This window comes from Phaethon aethereus (genome assembly GCF_964289735.1).
Source record: "Phaethon aethereus genome assembly, chromosome: 17".
NCBI lineage: Eukaryota > Metazoa > Chordata > Aves > Phaethontiformes > Phaethontidae > Phaethon > Phaethon aethereus.
The window spans coordinates 7,216,622-7,236,373 of record NC_138593.1 but is presented as its reverse complement, the minus strand read 5'-3'; the positions used below and the strand labels follow the sequence as shown (position 1 = coordinate 7,236,373).

Below are 19,752 nucleotides of genomic sequence, written 5' to 3'. Positions count from 1 at the left end.
ATCTGTCCTTGAGTTCTGTTCTCATGGCCTAGTGTAACTCTTTCTTGCAGAAGACATGAGTTGTAAGAAAAAGTAAATGCTTATGCAGGTACCATGCAGGTTTCCCCACTTATCTGTCAGGCCAGGGGTGAGGTGCTGCTTAGGAACCTGAATCAAAGAAACATTCTGCCAGGAAAGGTGGAAAACTCAAAGATATGATATGTGATGTGTCACCTGAATCTCTTTCTCCCTCTCCTTATCCCTATATGTATACATTTATGTTTATATATTTATTTATAGTTACATTTGTGTCTGTATTTATGTATGTGTGTGTGAGTGTAGGTCAGTTGTCCTGGAAATTGGACTACTTGTATGCTCTGAAAACTGTTTCAACTGTTACCTGATTGCATGTATACTTACCTTAAGGCAGAGGGAGAAAGATGCATAAGGGAGAGGAAGACATCGTATCACGTGCAGTATGTCAGTCTAGTGCTCCTTCCTTTCTCTTTCACTTGTTCTTGACGAAGCCCCAGGGCAGCATCCTTCAATTGTCTGTGAAGGGAAGGAGAGGGATGTACCTGGCTGGAGTTTTGCCAACAGAGCCATGCTCCTGGAGTTCTCGACGAAACGAAGTGGTTGTGACTGAGACCTACAGCAAATGGCTTTCATTCCTGGCCAACATGTCCTCTGTTTTTGGTACCCATCCCATAGTAGGCACTGCCCTCTTCCATACTGTGCCTCTCTTCCCTCGTAGCCACCTGCACTGTACCTGCAGCAGCGGCAGGCGCCGGGGAGGGAGTGTTTATCACCACGGAGCGCTGATCTCTGCTTCCTCCCTTTTCCCAGAGTATTACCCAGAGTAATGTCTCTCTCACATCTCCCTTGCTACAGCCATGCTATCAGGTAATTTCTACAAATGGACTATGCTGTATCTTTCTCCAGTAAAGAATCAATATTATTATGTGCTGCATTTTAAGTTTTTAGCTGCAAAAGCCATTTTGCTGTGTTTCCCACATTATCCTTCGAGTGCTGCTGTTGATTACAATTAATGCTCATAACATCCTCAGTTCTGTCAAAAAATACTCCACAGATCAATTAAGTTTCCCAACACCTTTGAGGTGTTGGTAAAAAATAGTACACCTCTAATTGCTATTTTGTGATACTTTCCTTGTAAAAATGCCGCCGTTTTACTAGAAACTCCATGCCTTAAGGAGAAAAGTCCTTCTATATAAAGCAGGTGTGGTTTAGGTTAATATATTTTACCCCGAAGCTGTGAAGTGCTAAGGGCACGCACTTCCCATTCGCTGCCCTTTAGCTAGTGAGCAGTGTTATAAGACGTGCTAACACAGTTGCTTTTGCTCATATATCCATTTCTGACTTTCAAGGGAAATCTTTGCTGCACCGTACTAAAAGTGGTAGATATGCTGGAGTTTTTCAGGTACTGGAAAAACCCAGTGATGACAGCCAAGTGAGGATCTCATGCTTTTTGGGGGCCAAGTTTTTTTAAGTATTTGCAATATGTCAATGTAACACCATAGTCCAGTATTAAATTTTTCACCTATACACTTAAAGCACTTTTAGAAGTGAATCTTAGGCTTTCAAGCTGCTGAAGCAGTTCTCAGACTTTTACCCAGTATTATTATGTGTGCTTCACAGATGGAAAAACAGAGGCAGAGGGAGGTGACTCAATGAAGACCAGATGAATGACGGATCTGGGAATAGAGTCAGGGTCCTCCGGCTCACAGCACTGTTACCAGCTCACTGGGCTGTGCAATCACATTACATTTAGTTTACAGTTGGGTCAGTCAAAGCACAGGGAAATTAAGGGCCTGGACTTGATGAGGACTGAATGCCCAAAACTCTGGTTGAAACTGATGGAAGTGTTGAACATGCAGTACACAGAAAATTCAACATTGTGCACCATAGGCAAGTTCTTCCATCGCATCAGGATGCGGCCAGGGCAGAGCCCTCAGTTCAGCTTCTGGGGTTGCAGCCGTGCTGTTGTGCAGAAGAGCAGTGGCTGCAGGCAGCCAAATTCAGGTAGAGAACAGCACTGACAGTGGTAATTTTTGACTGGCTTCTCTGAAAAGCTGGATGTGCTTCCTTCTGCCATTGCACTGCTATTGTTGCTCGTTCCTGAAAACTTTTTTTTTCTGAATAAGCCATGAAGGCTTGTGGAGTCTGATTTGACTATATCTAATGAGAAGAAATAAAACATAGATGACAGAGAGTGTTGCAAAGGCAGTCCTCAAAGGCATTCATCTATGAGTGATGATTATGTAGTTGCATCTAAAATGTATTTCCTACCCCCATTCAATTAACAAGTCAGTGTTTTAATGGACAGAGCCAACAGCTGTAAAAATCCATCCCCCAGAGAGGGAGATTCCAGCACCTGAGAGCAGTCTACAAAGCCTAGAGGTACCGTTCCTCATTAGGAAGGAAGGAGAAATGGCCTCATGGGAGCATCCTACTGCTGTAAGGAGCTGCCTCCAGAGGATTTGGGGTGAGGGGCAGGATGGAAAGAGGATGAGTCTAAGCCCAAACTAGCAGCTCAGTTTTGCAGAGCAGTGATGCTCTAGCCTTCATCCAGTGAAGCCTGTGTTTAGCTTTAAATACATAAAAAGGAAAATGAAGAAAGTGGCTTGTGTTTCTTCTCTCCACCTCCTTCCCTTTTTTATCATGGTTAATGCTTAAGAAATAACTTAACATTCCCTCAAAGGCTTATTTCATTTCAGAGCTACTGAATTCCCTTTCATTGGTCATGTCCTTTTATTTCAATTTCTAGATCAACTGTATTCCTTGATAGCCTAAAATATGGTTTTAAGTGATACAGGATGTGACAGTGGGGTGTATATAGGGTATGTCTGGTCCTGTGTACAGGAGCGCTCTCAGCCTTTTTAGGCAAGTCTGTCTTCGGGCATGGCTTTAGGAACTATAAGCAGGAAAATGCATTTTACTAAATAACTTGAATTTATGAATGCCATCCATCTTGCAAAGATCCTGGTATATAAGTATATTCATCAACAGAAGATGGATGTGTCCAGCCAGGAGTACCCAGGACCATGCATGGTCTTCATAGATCTCTAAGACCACTTCCAGCTAGAGACTGATTCAACAGAAAGTCTTCAAAAATAATAGCACCAGAAAAACGCTGGAATTTCTTGCAGACACAAAAGGGGGACTGTGGGGTGTGGGAGAGGTCCAGGCACCGAGGGTGCTGGTGGTAACCCTGCTGCAGTTTCTTTGTAGGGTTTGTGGCCTCAGTTTCCGTCAGTCTTTTTGACTGAATGGTTGCAGGGATCTGGCTGAGAGCCCCACTTCAGTCCAGTCATCTGTGAAAGCCAGATGTTTGCCTTTGTAAATGCCATTGAATCTTGTCCCCCAGCTCATGATCCAGGGAATGCATCTCACTCTGTAATGGTGGAACGTGAGAGTTAATCAAGCTATTTCAACTTCTTTGTCAGAAACAGTGCCGATCAAATGTGTTTCTATCAACAGCTGCCTTTTTCAATTATGCAGAGAAAACATGAGAGGGATAGTGTGCACTGACTGCAGTATAGGCTTGTAATGATCTGAGAGGCTGCAATGGCTTTCAAACTGAGAAAAAGTGCAAGGGAGAGATGATGAAGCAGTACCAGTAATGTGAGTGCTACAGCAGAGTCCATTACAGATAAGTAATAGCAGTGCTTCAGCAAATGAACCTTTTCAAGGGTACCAAGTAGTTCCTGCCATAGGTTGGACTGTCTTCTGCAATGTCAGGATATGCATTAGGCCCAGGAGCAAAGAATTGTTTTATCTAACCATGTCTTGGCTGTTTGTTTGAATCCTTTTTAACCTCCTGCTGTAGAAACCATGAACTGCTGATGAGAAAAAGGATCTGATATGATAACACTGTTCAAGCAGCCACCTGCTGCTAGCGGTGGGATCCACCAATACATGGGTAAAAAATGTGTTCATTTTCCCAGCCAGGACAGTTTTTCACATGTGTATGAAACCGCCTCATGAATACGTTTATCAGGTGTCATGGGTAACTACCTTGTGAATAGCTTTCTGTACAAATTGAAGAAACATGCAGGTATCTGGGATAAAAGAGACTTCATAGTGACAGTACAGCACTAGTCCATTACAAAGGAGACTTCTTAAAATAGGTTTTAGACCTGTTCCATCCTCCTTGTTTCTATAGGGCATTTTCAACGGTGTGTATAGATATAAGCTTGGGCTTCAGTAGCAAAACCTAGCTCCTACCTTGAATTTTAAAGAGGCAGGTGTTGTGACTAGTAGAGAGATGCAGAGAAAGCATGGACAAATGAAAACAGCAAACATTGCTAGCTTGTATTGCATTGAAATAATGCTTGTGTTCATCTGGTAAATGATCTCAAAATTTGTTGTCATGTAGTGCTGCTCAGTGACAGGTTTCAGATTGCTTTGTAAAGGAGAGCAGAACCATAGTTTTACATGTAAAGAAATTGATGCTTAGAGAAAGGAGATGATTTATCTGAAATCATCCAGTTGATCAGTGGCAGATCCGAGGGCAGAATCTCTTCATAGGAAAATTTTTCCTTTCTGAAGACAACATAGAAACCTCAGCAAACAAAGAAATGTTTATTATGGAACAGCTTCACAAAGGCTGAAATTTATCTGCTAGAGTTGACTCCAGAAAGTCCCTTGCCAAACTTCACACCATGATTGATCCATGGCACCCAACATGCACTTACTTTTAATATGTGGGTAAGTGGACAAAGCTTATGGGGCTTTTTTGTGTACTAATCTTCAAATAAAGTGTTGTCTAGGTCCTGTGCTACTCTGTATGGTGGTGAACTTCAGCTCTAGCACAGAGGTTGCATCTGATAAAACAAAGGAAAAACAGCCTAATGCTTCACTTACATGCATGGAGTACTTTACTTGACTTTACATCTTGTGTCCGTCTCACAGACAGCTGGTCCAAGTGTGTCTGGCAGTGTGCTAGTTATCTGGGTGGCTCTGGTCCCACAAGGTCCTCTGTCCATTGAGGGATGAAGTGAAATGTGACTGCATGCTAATAGATAAATTTAAAACGTAAACTTGAAGAGTAAGAACTGTGTTGCCTGTGTAAATTTGTTATGAGGTGGGTTCCGCAGTAGCTAATAAATGACTTTGCTTTAATCTTTCTGCGCAGGACACCAGCCATGATTGGATGCTCTTTTGTAGTGGACCGAGAGTATTTTGGCGAGATTGGCTTGCTTGACCCTGGTATGGAGGTCTATGGAGGCGAAAACATTGAATTAGGCATGAGGGTGAGTAACAAAGAAGAAACTTTGAGCCATGTCCGTTTGCAAAGAAAAACAGGGAGCCTGTGGCCCAACAGAATTGCTGTCTGACTGATAGGCTATTATGCTGAAGTAATTGATATTGCAACACTATCTGGAACTGACAGTCCCAGTAGATGAATGTTCCTGGCCTTACTGGCCTTGAGAGAACTGATAACAGTCAGAAATATGGTTTATTAGTTCATTCTGTCAGTGTCTGAACCGAGTGAGACAGGTTTTCCCCTTTTCCAGCAGCTCTGCTTGTGCAAACAGCTACAGTATGTCTTCATGTGCTCATTGCGCCTAGATGACGTTGTATGCTTGTGGCCTAGCAGGTGTGTTACCAACAGAAAGCTAAGGCCAGGCTGGTGGAAGTTAGTTGTAATGTTCTACATCCCACACATGAGGAATGCAGTGGTATTTCAAAACTTTAAGGGTCCTCCTGATAGAGTAAGAACTACAGGGTATAGGTATTCGATCCTGTCGGATAGGTCAGTGAAAACTGCGTTCAGATGACTTCGGGACAGCATCAGTCTGGACCTATAGGAGGTTTGATACTTGTGATCCTTTGCCCTTGTTTTCAAGGTGGAGCTTGCCAGCAAGTCCTTCTGAAGTCCAAGGAACATGTCTTTGCTTAGCACTTGAAAATTAGGCCACTTAATGTTGCATGAACACAGTTTCCTCATTATAAAGCTGACTGTTTAATTATTTTCCCCTTACTCTTTATTCCCTGCTTCACAGTAACACGTCCCTGGTGCATGTAATGTGCTCATTAAAGCATATATTCTGCTCATGGTGAAACACTGAACATCAAATTAGTCCATTCTTTATCTGACTCTTTTTTTCTAAAATGGCTACAAACTCCTTCGCACCAGTGGGCTGAGGAAGAAGGTCATTGCAGCAAGAGTTTATTTTCACATGTGGGTGTGTAGTTATTATTCCAGCATCGCAAGAGGGATAGGGTTTGTAATGGGACTGTGTGAATACACTGCTTATACTCTCGGGTTCAGAATTCACATAGGGGACAGAAAAACTGCTACCACAAATCATCCAATTTTCCTTAAGAGGGTCAGGCTATTACCAGGATTGTGTGAGCTTTCCCTTTATCATTGTGCAGGGCTTTGAGCTGTTTGAAACTTTTTCCACATGGCTGCTCCCAGAATAGATTGAACGCTCTGGCAAAACTCTGGCGTAGCTGATGAATAAGCCTCCTAAGAAATCTGAAAGCTGTCGCTCTTCCTTAGACGAGAAGAACTTGCTGAGTACAATTAGGGCTCCTGGTAAACAGAGGCAAAGGTTTTAATAGGATTATGAAATGGCACTTGTTGAAGAGACAAGGATTTGAAGTGAGCAAGGACAGGTTTTCAGGGGTAGGGAACCTGTTAAAGTCTGCAGAAACCTACGATCTTGAAACCAGCTCTCATTCTTAGGGTTTGGTGGGTTTTTTTGGCTTGGGGGTTTTTGACCTATAAAGAATAATTAACCCTACTGTTTGAAAAAGGCTTTATGAAAGTACATGAGTATGAGTAACTTCATTCTGAAATAAGCTGTATGTCCATAGTATGGATCTGTTACTCTATCTTTTCAGCCTTGATTTAGTGTGATAAGTAATATACAGTGTCTGCCTCCAAATTTGCAAGTCCTATGCGTGATCCCTTCCTGTGTGTCTTTCAGAGCTGTCAGAAACTAGCAGCATGAAAATGCACAGGAACCTTCTCCCTTCCCTCTAGGATATTTATAAAATCACTGTGAATTTACAAAGGTGTTTTTTTTAACTCCGGAATCTCAAAGTAAGTTGCAAAAAATCATTCCTTTCCTAAGGCCTGGTGCACTGACCCACATGGGGATATTTGGCATAACCCCTACATCTGCACAGACGGTTGCTGTTGCCCATGTGTGACTCTGTCTGTATGTAGCAATGAAAGACAGAAAAGGGCTGGAATAAATGAATGAATGAGTGAGTGAAGAGCAAGAAATGGTATAATAAATAATAAAATGGTGGGGAAGTGGTGGCACGCGTTTGGCTGAAAACAGTCCCTATTTAAGATAGCTGTAACAAAAATCCTTTAAACTTTTTTGCAAACTATTATCATGTTACTGCTAAAAGAAAAGGGATTAAGCTTGGAGTCTCTGAATTAGATTACAGTGCATCTAATGAACCCTCCTTTAAATTGTTTTAATAAAGTGAAATAGGGAAAGTCAGTGAAACTAATGAGCTGATTTGGTAGGATACTGTTTGATAACCAAACTAATCCCCCTTAAATCTATTGTTTATTAAAAGATCATCATCTTGGGTATTCCACTATTGGCTTTTCCCTTTTCTAAATTCCATAGATGGAAATATTTAAATAATTAACCTAAATGATTCTCTGTATTGAGTAAGCAGTGCACAAACTGATGGGTGTACCACATCTGTTGAAAATATTTAGGGCTCTGCATCTCTTTTTTTAACACTTTTTTTGTGTGTGTGTAAACTGCAGATTGGTTAGAGCTGCAACATTCTCCTTAATGGGGTAGCTTTGCGGTGAAGCCAATGCCTGTTTGCCAAGCTAGGGAGATTCTGGTTTGGTTGAGAAAAATCACCAGCTGTTCTGGGAAATAAGAGGGAGATGGACATGATTGCAGGCTTGTGATAGTACGGAAATAGATGGACACTTATATAATATCATCTTGTACTATATTTTTCAAAGATGACAGTTTCACTGCAAGATGGATAAATACAGGACTGAATTCTTCTATGGACAAACAGTGCTATTTTCTTAGTGTTCACCAACCAGCTACTGAAGCTGGTGGGAGTTGTGTGTGAGCACCTAAAAGCTGATTTTGGCCAGGAATTTACAAAGTCAAATCGTGGCTGACCCCTGTGTGGATGCGGTGCCCTTCACAAGCCCGGGCAGCTTGGCTTGTTAGCTGCATTCAGGCAAGCACCATACCACCGCTCTGCCTCCTTGTATCCGCATGGATCCAGAGAGCGGTAGAGCGCCCTATTTTCATTTCAACTGTGGTTCAGCTGTCCTTTTCCCAACCTGGAGGCAGAGATAAAGAAAAATAATGGTACTTTCTCCTGCAGCAAAGCTATGGGTGTGTCTGTGCCTGAAGAAGACACCCTAAACTTGGGGTAGATCACGTTCATCTTTGCTGCACCTGGACATCAATTGGTCTCTCTGATCCATCGTACAGAGACATGTCCCAATAGTAAGAGAAATTCAAGCAATGCTTGAATGTAGAGAAAGACAGGGATCCCCTTAAGTGAGGGTCCCAAATTATGACCCTGTAGCAAACTGCATGGTTTGCAGCATCATGTAGGTTTCCATCCTAGTGGGAGCTACAGACACACTTAATTATTTAGAAAGGGATCATATAAACATTAAAAGCCTAGTTTATGATTTGACCTAATGCAAGCAGTTTATGATGCATCTTTTTATAGCAAGGCATTAATCATTGCACTAAGGATTCTCTCTTCCTCTGGCGTTCCACTGATAAGGTGAATGAATTGCTGTTCTTTTTATTTTGTACCCATCAACTGTAATGGTGGGTGGGAAGAGATCAAGCATTTATTTTAAAGGATGCTTTAGTACAAATTAAATTCTGCTTCCACCATTAAGAATCCAAACAAATTAAATAAAAAATATGTTGCTACACGGACAGCTGAAAGCAAAACTTTTTCTCTTTTATGGCCAGCATCAACTGGCCATACTACTTTATTCTCAGTAGCACTGTGATATACCTCAAAGGAGGGAATGTGCATCAGTTGATGAAACTCTTAGAGGTGCTCAAAGATTTCGCACCCCCCCACAATGACTTACCCAATTTGAGAGATCTTAAAGAAACCTACTATTCAAGAGGTCCTGGCCAGAGAAATCAATTAGAGATGTCCCTAGGTACCAGTGTGACAAATTCAGTCTATGGTGAATTCAAATGATGGCTTAGTTCTCTGGCAGAGCTTAGCTGGACATTTAAGGTTAGTTGTGACCTCGGCTTGTACAGATGTGTCACAGGTAACTTTAGCCAGTTTTGGCAAGGGGCAACAGCATCGCCCTGGGAATACACAGTTCATCAGGATTGAAAAGAATTGTCTGAAAACAGGATAAAAGCTCAGATCATTTGTGTTCTCTGCTGTTGTGATTACATTGCTAATGGTGGCCAAGCTTCCTACCTGAAACCAGACATGGGTTCCATATCTAGAAATGCAGTTCCACCTCGGGGCTTTGCAGAAATACTGTGTGTACTATAAAAAAATCAGGATGCAGATTCACTGAAATGTCTCTATGAAGAAATAAAGCTCGTTACCTAACGGACTTTCATACAGAAGCTTTCATTATACTTTCCAAACTTATGCTATATGGTCCGGCTTTACTTTCTTTAAAAACAGATGAACTACATTTTCTCTGAACAGAAATGCTAATGGTAGATTGTTGAGCAGTGAATTCTTGACCTGATTTTATTACCTTTAGCTAATGAGCTTTAGATTCCTTTGAGCAGTCAGTGTTTTAAATGCAGATTCTAGGCTGGTATGCTGTAATAAAAATGTCACAAGGTTTATTTATAGCAAACTTTAATTCTGAATTCTGGACAATGCTTTTTACCCTGTGTCATTCATGAGGCCGGGCCCTTCGTTTTAGAGCTAAGAGGTAAGTAGATACCCCATTCTGGAGAGTTTCTCAAAATTTCAGGGTTTTTTCCTACATGCTGTGTGTAAAATACAAGTGAAAATTGTACAAAAACACAGGTTAATAAAAATGTCTTATTTCTGTAAATCTAAAAATACTTCAGTTTTATTTTGACCTTTCCCAAGCTGTAATTTTTAGTATAAATTAATTCAGCCTCAAATGAAAAGTTTTAAAAGAAAGCCTTTCAGTTTGAAGCCATTTAATCACTTAAATGATGTTAACAAAAATTTACAGTTGCTGGCATCTGAAAATGTAGTGCACTCTGTCCTTAGATATGCCTGTTCACACTGGAGTGCGATAAATCAGCATTTGCAGCACAAAGTTAAAAGCTATTAAAATGTTTCTGATCAGTTCCACACTGAACTCTGCACTGCCTAAGGAAAATCCTAATAAGTGATGTAATCTACTGTTTTTGGAAGTTACTCTGTTGCATAGGTTGCAAAGATCTCTCTGATAAATTTCCGAGGTCTCACCCTCCGGATAAGCTGTGTAAGTAAAGGTGTCCTCTTTTCCATCTCCAGTTTAATTTAGCATTTTTATAGGCATTTCCTAATGTAAAGAGTGTTAAGCTTGTAAAGTCAAGCATTAAGAAATCATGAAAGGATTGAATTCATGGTGCCTGGATTACATTGATTCGCAACTCCTTTGCCCCTTCAAGATAGGGATTGGAATAGTCTATTCTGTGGTGATGCGCATATATGATGAGCCAGGTCCTCTGCCTCTCTGAATGTTCAGCATCTCTTAATTCCAACGGAGTTTCATTGATTCAAACAGGATGAGATTAGGCTTGACATTTGTATAAAGCCATAATGCGTTCTGTCTGGAAAAAGAGACAGACCTAGTTGTAAGTGGGGATGCTCATGCAGGCATTAAATCCCAGGCTGCTGAACCCTGGAGTGTCCGAAGGCCCCACGAGTCCCCACTGCCCTCTGTGCTGAAGTGTGCCACTGCCAGTCCCAAGGAGCTATGCGGGGCGATAATTGCGTTAACAGCTTGGAGAAAGCTGTTAGCAGCCCTGGTTACTCTGGTCCTGCTCTGTGGCTGCATCCTCCCAGTAACTGGTGCTCGTGCCTCCGTGCAGTGAAGCAAAGAGATGCACTGCTGTCAGCAAACAAGAAAACCATGAAAAAGCAGATGAAGAGGACAGGCTGAATTGCAGTGTGACAGCCAGAGCCTGATACCAGGTTTCAAATGTCTGATATCAACCATGTCTCAAACCGGAGGATTTTTCATGTAAAGGGTCTTCCCACACAAGAAATAGAGGAATGTGAAAACAGTGTAAAGCAAAGCCAAACAGCTAAAAGATGACCCTTGGCCTGTTCCGACTAAGTTAGAGTACTTGGGTTTTTCTCCTACTGGATCATTTATATAGTCTTCATTGTACTCTAAATGGGATGTACGATCTTGTCTCCGGTAGAGAATTCAACTCCCTACACGTCTGCATTTTCTTTGAACAAGAGTGTGCTTTTTTTCTCTTTTTTTTTTTTTTCTCTTTTTATTAAACTGAAGATAACTGTAACCTTGAATGGAAAACAATGTTTTCATCAGAACATAGCGCAATGGTGCTCTAGCATGAAATTGCCAGCATACTACAGGACTAGAGCCTGTGAATACCGTTAAAAACATTCTCTAAAGTGGGAGCATTGGAAATAGCTCAGAAAAGAGCATCTGGCCATTTGGCTTCAATATCAGATCATGCTCCATTGAGTGTAACATTTTATGTTACAAACTCTTTCATGTACTAGGACATTATAAAAGCACAAGGCTAGAAATTTCAGAAAGAGATCAACAGCAATAGAACCGAGGAAAGAAAATGCTTCCTTAGTCTTTGCTGCTTTCTTCTCAGGTACTTTCTTGCAAGCTTAATATAAATCAAACACAGGTTCCCCTGCAGTGGCAAGTGTGAACTGAAAGAGAGGGAGAGGCAAAATGCAGAAAACTTGAGTGTGCTGATTGTGTTGAGATTGAAGTAGGTTTTGCTTGCCTAATGATGAGACTGAACCAAAAGCCTAGAGATGAGCTGCAGCTGGTCAGAAACTTTCTGGTGCAACGTATTTTCTATTGCAAAATAACAACTCATCCAAAACTCCAAATGTTCTGTAGAACTCTCAGTTTTGATGCTGATTACTGGAAGTCTGGCTTGGGCTGTTGTGTACCCAGATGTGCCTAACTGTCAGTCCTTAGCGGGGTGCTCAGTACACCTGGAAAAAGGTTTCTTTGAGTTTTTCAGAAACATTTTGAATCTCTTTCAGAACTCTTAAAGTACTGTGGAAAACATCTTTCCACTCGAAAAATGAAATGCAGAAGTGTTTCAGGATACCAGCTGTTCCCAGAGCAGGGAGATGCCTGTTTTCCAATTGAACTTTTCATTAGCTCCCCAGGTGGTTCTTGTTTATCTCAGGATGAGAGATTTAATCTGACCCACTAGGAAGCATAGAGGGCTCTTAGGTTGGTAGGAGTCCTTTCAGCCTGAGCTTCTGCAGTTGGAGGAAAGCCTTGGTTTGGGATGGTGTCCTGTGTGGCGATCCCTGACCCAGATTAACAGCCTAAGTCCTGGAGGACAGCCAGGGTTGAGAGACCCACAGCCCAAACTGCTGCTCTTGGCTCTGACCAGGGCTCCTATGTGTGGTTGTGTTGCTGGACGGGTTTCCCCAGGCACCATACTCCAGGCAAACCGTCTCATTTGAGAAAATGTACTTCAGCCTTAGAGGTGAGCTGTCAGATTTATAGGACCCTCTAGTCTTGAGTGCAGCATCTGGAGATGGGGTTGCAGGCATCAAAATATATAAACTATCAGCTCTTGCTTAGGTGTTACCCTTGTTGGAAAATTTGAGTCACCATTATTTATGATGTTAAACAGAGGCATATAAATCCTTCCAGCTGGCAAGTGGAAGCATTCTTGTCATGCAAGCTTGAGGAGGACAGAGCTGGTCTTTGAGTTGTGGGTTTGGAGTGGGAAAGTGTCATGGAGTTTAGGTTTGTTTGGTTGTGCTTTAATTTTGTCTGGAAAACTTTGGGAGGTAATATGACATATCTTACTGTGTCTTTTGCAGTCTGCTAAAGAAATGTCTAACTGACTAGTAATTATCCTTGCAATAGTGTTGCCTGAATAGAGCAAAGCATGTTGAGCTGACCTCTGTGATGGAAACCTCCAACCTGAGGAGCAGAAGCAGGGAATGAGTAATGCGTGTACCTGTGTCACTGAATAAAGGTTCTCTCCTCGGTGCCAAAAAATTATACTGTTATCTTCATTGTGTGTAACACACAGAAATAAAAGCAACTTAATGCTGTGAAGAAATGATGAAAGAGCCAAACTATTTTCTGTTGAATGTAGCAGAGGATTAGCCACCAATGAGAAATTTTTAATGTAAGTCTTCTGTAAATTTGGTTTTAATGGCCTGTATAGTGCAATGGGAATATTCACAATAAAGGAGCCCCTGGACAGGGCAGCTGTGTTGTATAGCAGGTCAAGCACTTGGCTGGGGAATACTTGCCAGCTGCATGATCTTGAGGAGTGTGTTTCCTACCCTTCCTCTTCAGTTTGCCCATCTGCAAATAGCAATGATAACATTCACTGTATAGTGGGCAAAACAATATACAGAATGGTAAAGTTGTCATCTCTAGAGTGGCAGAAAAAGTCCTCTGAAAGGAGTGCAGAAGAGCTCTTACTATTTGTGTTGCAGTTAACATTTCAGAAAGGCGCTACTAGCCAGGCACCTTGCAGGAAGGAGGCAGGGAGAGACAATTTGCCCACCAAAGAGCTCAGGGAGGAAGGAGACCAGGCATAGAGGGCACAGAGCAGGGAAACAGATCCCTGTTCAGCTGAGCACAGACAGAAGATGCACAGGTGTGAGTGTCTGTGGGCAGGATGGAAGTCCTTGGCACAGAGTCAAAACAGCGAGCAGATGAGAAGTTCATCTGTTGCCACCTAATCTTCCTCCTGTGAGTAAACCCTAAAATATTCTCCCAAGCCTGCTTCAGTTCTATGACTTCTTCCTTTTTGGTACTGGTGGCAGTGAGCATTTGATTGCAGTCATGTTGTAGAAGGACAGCGCTCATCAATTGTGCAAACAAACAAACAAAGTAATAAAAAACCCACCAAAAAATTAAAAACAAAAAAATTGCTCATCGTGCAGAGGCATATCATTTCCTTTGATTCAGTGTTCTGTAAAAGCTTTTGGGGGAATGTTTCATGACAGTATTTTGGGACATGACGTCTGCAGTAATGTATCTTTCGATTATGTTGGCTGCCGGGAGTTGGGAACTTGGTGACACCTATTTGCCACATTTGTTCTGTACTCTTTTTTCATCAGTATTGTGGACCTGAATTCCTGCTTTGCTCCTGCACAAGTAATTAAGTCATTTCAGTATGGAAGGAAGTGAAAAAAAATTCTGATAAAATATTTAAAGTCTCCCTTAAAGAGTTCCAAGATTCTCTCTCTCAAATTTTGTTTCCTACATAGAAAAAATGGGGAAACAGGTGGGCTGAAATGCTCTATTAGCATGTTTATTGTAACTTACAGAGCTCTGTATGTAGTTGCACTGCTTGCATACTGCAGCTACTCTAGAGCCATACAGGCAAATTACCTTTGCATCCTCATATGTCATTGTTTCTTTTCCATGAACATTAGATTGCATGGCAATGTTAGACATATATAGAATGTGCACAAATGCATTGGTCAAAATGCCAATTGCTTTCCATTGTTAACTTTCTTCCAACATAACAGAAAGGTGTCAGCTATTTAAAAGAAAGGAAAACAAACACAAAACGGCATATCTGTCATTTCTATTTGTATTCTAGGCTTAGAAAAGGCAGATCTCACTGAAAAATCATATTTAGTATGACATACAGAATTTATAGTGTGAGAAATGCAGCCAAGGAGAACCCAGAGAAGCATCAAAATATGTCTGCAAATCTGTTAGATGCAACTGGATATTACATATTCAAGTGTTTTGACTGTAATAAAATAATCTGTTTGCATGTTTCAGTGAAACTGCAGCAGCATATTTCTACCTAAAATGCCACTTAGATTTCCTCTGCATCTCTAATAGCATGTCATTTACACAAATATCTTCCTATCGGCAGAAAAACAAACGATTCAATAACTGCAAAGCATGTCATGCCCATAATTCCTAGCACACTCTGGGGGAGCAAGTAAATAAGTATGCCTCCATTTAGCCAAGGGGAAACTGAGGCAGAAGGCTCTAAAAATGTCCTCATGGGGCATCTGAGAGTCATTGGATGGCAGAGCCCAGGTTGGAGCTATTTTAAATAGACTTTATCATGTTTCTCTACTAATTGCTCTGAATTCGAAGCCTGAAATGATCACTGGAGGAGGTTATAGCACATGCATGCGTTAGAGGAACTGTGCTTAAAATTCCTATATTCCTTTAGGGCATGATTGAGTGAGGAGAGGACAAGGATGATGGACTTCAAAAGGAATAAGCAAGCTCTAAAGCCCGTTCCTGAAGAGTGTGAGAGCACATTCAAAGCAAGTCTCTTGAGATCTGTTTTTTCGGTTCCTGTTTCCAGTTGGTTTTGCCACATTGTGCTGGCAGGTACCTAGTGGGTTGCAGTGTTTCTGTTAGTGATACATCTTCTGATTGCCCTTTGTGGATGGATCACCGGCCGCTGCCGCTGTGCCCCCACAGCGGGGGGAAGGTGGTGTTATTTTCTGTCTCTCCCTTTGCGTCCCCTTGACTCGCCGTGCCCACGTGCGGGCCAGCCTGGCAGCAGTCTGGCGAGGGCAACCGAGGGTACCCTGCTTGTGCTACTGCAGGCAGATACGCGTCATATTCCTTCTTCGCTCCTTTCCCTCGCCCTTTTTACCCCGCAGCAAAAAATCCATTGATTTCTGAACAGTCATACAGTGGGAACGTGCAGGTACAAGCTGCACCAGCACACGTGCTGGATCGACTGGTGGGTCTGTGACCGCTGTGCTGATAACGGTGCCATTTCCCCCGGTCTTCGAGCCCTCTGTCTGTGGTTCAGCCTTTTGTGCTCAAGGTCCAGGCGTTTGTTGCCCTGACATCATGCTTTTAGCCCGGAGGCACTGTTCTGCCAGACCCAGTGAGCCTCAGAGAGCTGCTGACAAGTTCGGCTCCAGTTAGCTGCAGTTCAAGGTCAAATGGGACTTTAAAATATGAATAAATGTCAGGGTTTGCTGGTACATCGATCTCAGTCTTTTTGATTACTGCCAAATCGCATGAATAAATTAGCCTTGACAGGTGCGATAAATTGTATAGACTACTGATCTCAAACAGTAAATGTTAAAGAAGGACGTGGGAGGCGTGGAGAGGAAAATACCCTCTGCAGATGCTTGTATTAAATGAGGTGAGTTTTGATACAGTGCTCCGGGAATGATCTTCAGGCAGGAGGAGGCCTTTTGTTCATTTGAGATTCTGTGCCAAGCTGGGGCACATCTCCTACTGAAGTATTGATTTCCTTTGTCAGAAGGAGTTTGGGTTACCGTGCGTTGTGAAGCGAGAGCGCGTCCGCTGCCTTTTCCACCAGCTGCCCTTCCTAACCAGGGTGGCTTTCAAGCGGCTTGGTCTCAGGCTGCCCGGTTCCCAAGAGTGGACATAGACAAATAGGTCTCTAACTAAAATAAAACAAAAGTAGAGGGCACTGGAAATAGCTCCTCATACGCTGTTCGGTATACTGAACACTGTCAAGCCAGGGTTCCTTCGCATGTCAGGTCTTTGCTTTGCAGGGACTTCTTACTTTGTAACCATCACAGACATGCAGAGAAACTCGCGTGATTTATAGTACATGCTTTCTTCCCTATGATTTCCTGTGTAACTCAGCTGAGATTTTTCCCTTCTATGCAGTTTAAATATTAGCCATATCAATCACTGTTTATTTTTAAATAAGCAATTGTTGTCTTTTGTTGATTGCAAAATGAGCACGTGAAAAGAATTTGAGAATACAGTGGTTTTTTCTGATACCACTTTGTCTAAAAAATCAGATATTACAATGGTCTCCAATATAAGACATATCAGAAAGCCAGACTTTTTGTCATGAACGTGTAGACTTGTTCTTTTCTATGTACTGTTATCCCCTTAATTAAGCATCCCCTCTTTCTGCAGCATCACACACACATCGTGTCTCCCATCTTGATAACTCATCTCTGTGTGTGTGTATATATGTCTGTGTATACATATTTAAATGCATATAGAAGTCATGGACTAGTGCTCATATGGGGCCATTCGTCCTCTCAGGGCTTCTGTGAAATAGTTGGATTTATGCTGAAACACTAAACTTCATAGTACAGTGAGTCAAAAATGCACAATTTCAAATACAGATGCATTTTTTTCTCCAAAAGCAGGAACATATGGAAGGGCTATATTTTGTAGCAAAAGAATTAAAGGGAGAAACTTTGGTTTGGCTTCAATCAATTTTGCAAAATGAAAGCAGAACAGTCTTTAAATTAGGCAGACTTTAAATTTTCATTGTGAACATTCTACATAGCTCCAATTGTCTTAACCATAAATATACTATCATCACTTTTGCACATAAATTATTCCATTAATATGCATAATCAATAGCATATGTCTAACTTAAAAGGGGCTATCATAAGTCTGTTGTTTGTATGCCAAACTGTTTAGGTGCTGTGATGAACTGATACACTCTCAATATATGCGTAGTTTTAGAATGGAAGGGGTTACAAAAAAGGATTTTTACTTGTATAGAAATGCCTCTATTTATGTAGAAATACGGGAATGTAGACAGAGGTTGAGAGAGAGAAGTCTGGGAAAGAGAAAGGGTCTGCCGTATCACAAGAGCTTCACCAGATGGATGGTCTTCATCATGCACCGTGCGTGGGGTCAGAGTGTCAAGAACACTGATGAGAAAAAGAAGGTAGAATGGGGTGTGTTGACAAAAAGGAGGGTCAGCCACAGTGCTGAGTGTTAAGAAGCAAATTGCCTAATAAGAAGGATTTTGAGAATGGTATAGAAGCTCTTCAAAGATTAGCCAATGCAGGCAGGCGGCTCCAAGCCTCAAAATGTGTGCTTTTCTGAATTACTGGTATTATAGAAAAAAAATGTGTACAGAGCAGTCGGGCAGAGGATGGAGATTATATTCTGAGAGCCAGGGAAGTATTGTGCCCGATTCAGGAATCGGGTAAAGAAGCTGTTAAAGTAAATAGATAAGAGAAAAGCGTCAATATTTCTAGAACTGGGGCTGCTTGAACACATGCCAGATGAAACGAGAAGGGATTTGTTTGTAAGGGTCAAAGCACCTTCAATCTAAAAAGCTGCACAGATTATTAAGGATATTCTTTTGCATGCCTACAAAAGCACTTCCCTCTGTTTCCACTCACAATGTCCATTGTTTTCAGATCTTGTAAACATTAATTCCCAAATGGTAAACCTTTAAAGCTTCAGAGTAAGACAAAAGATGAAACCTCAGGGACTTTATTTTGTGCCATACAATATCCTATTGTGAGGATGGATTCACATGATAAATTACAGCTCTGTCATTTGTATACATTGCAGTGCTCTGCACCCTCCTCAGTAACCCACCTGTCCAACCAAAATGCCACTTTTATCGGTAAGTTTAAATTTCACTTACATTTAATTTTTGCCTTGTAAAAAAATATTGCCAATTGTTCTGTGGCACTGGGAGGAGGCTGGGACTTCTTGCAAACTTTACTACAATCCAAAACAAATAACTCACCCTTTTAGCACTGTGACAAATCCTTAAAGCATGCACAAAAATAATATATCCTTATCCTCATTGCCAATGCATTTTTTTTTTCACTCTTTTATAGTAAATATAAAGAGATCAGAATTTATTACTTCAAAAAAGGCACACCAGTCTCAAAAGTCTGAAAAAGTCACCTCCACCAGACCAGGAAAGACAGCTGCATTTTTCTTTCAGCTTTCATATTATCTACGTTGTACGGAAACTTGATCACTGAAACATTGTCTTCCCATACAACACAGATATTAGCAATTCATGCATATCGGTTAGGTATGTGATGATTCTCTATGGATTTTTATTAAAATATCACCTTCAGTAAGTAATTCCTCTGAAGACCTGGATCTAATTGTATCAGCTATTAAATATATTTTATGCGGTCAGGTGTCAGCTCTCTAATAGACACATGCAAAACCTCTGTCAGCTGTTCATTCTTAAACATCTAGTTTGACCTATCAATTAGAAATTAGTTATAACATGTCTTGAAATTTTCTTTAAAATTAGATTCAAAATTCCCAAGGCAAAATGCCCTTAAGCAGGGACAACACCCCCAAAAAACATGTGGGAATGGAAATTCAGAGAGCAAATCAGGTGGTTTTATACTCAGCTACTTGTTGAAGGCATCAGTGCCCTAGGTTTTAGCATGAATCCATGTTTGTTTGCAAACATGTGCAGTTGCTTTAAGATCTGCTATGTCTAGAGCTGGTTCTAGCACCTACCTCCAAAGTCTTCCCTTTAAGAACAGGCTATGGATCTTGAACATCTTTCTTTGTCAGACTGGAATCTTGCCTGGTGCCTGGAGTTTTGTCTTTGGGGTTTGATGTATCCAGCAACTTGCCAATAATGCACTTACTTTCTCAGTCAACTGTAGTAGACTGTTGTGTATTGAACTAATAGTTCAATATTATTTGAACTGCCTTCATCATCTTAGAAATTTTGTTAGCTGATTATTCAGTTCACTGAGTATGCTGCTTTCCCTTGTGTCTCCTCCCTTGATGTCTATGACACATGAATTATGAGGTGGGAAAAAAAGTCAGGCTTAACCTATAAAAAAGAGAAGAGAAAATAACTGATAGAAATCTTAAAAAAACCCAAACCCTCTAGATGAGAAACC

At 41.3% G+C, this 19,752-nt stretch overlaps 1 protein-coding gene across 1 annotated transcript in view; it reads left to right on the top strand.

Annotated features, from left to right (window-relative positions):
- GALNT9 (polypeptide N-acetylgalactosaminyltransferase 9) overlaps window positions 1-19,752 on the top strand; it is a gene marked incomplete at its 5' end in the record, with an annotated part of 158,416 nt that overhangs the window by 76,211 nt on the left and 62,453 nt on the right. Inside the window, one exon of the mRNA XM_082007487.1 lies at window positions 5,135-5,252. Coding sequence (XP_081863613.1) covers window positions 5,135-5,252 — 118 coding nt within the window. The remainder of the gene's footprint in view (window positions 1-5,134; window positions 5,253-19,752) is intronic.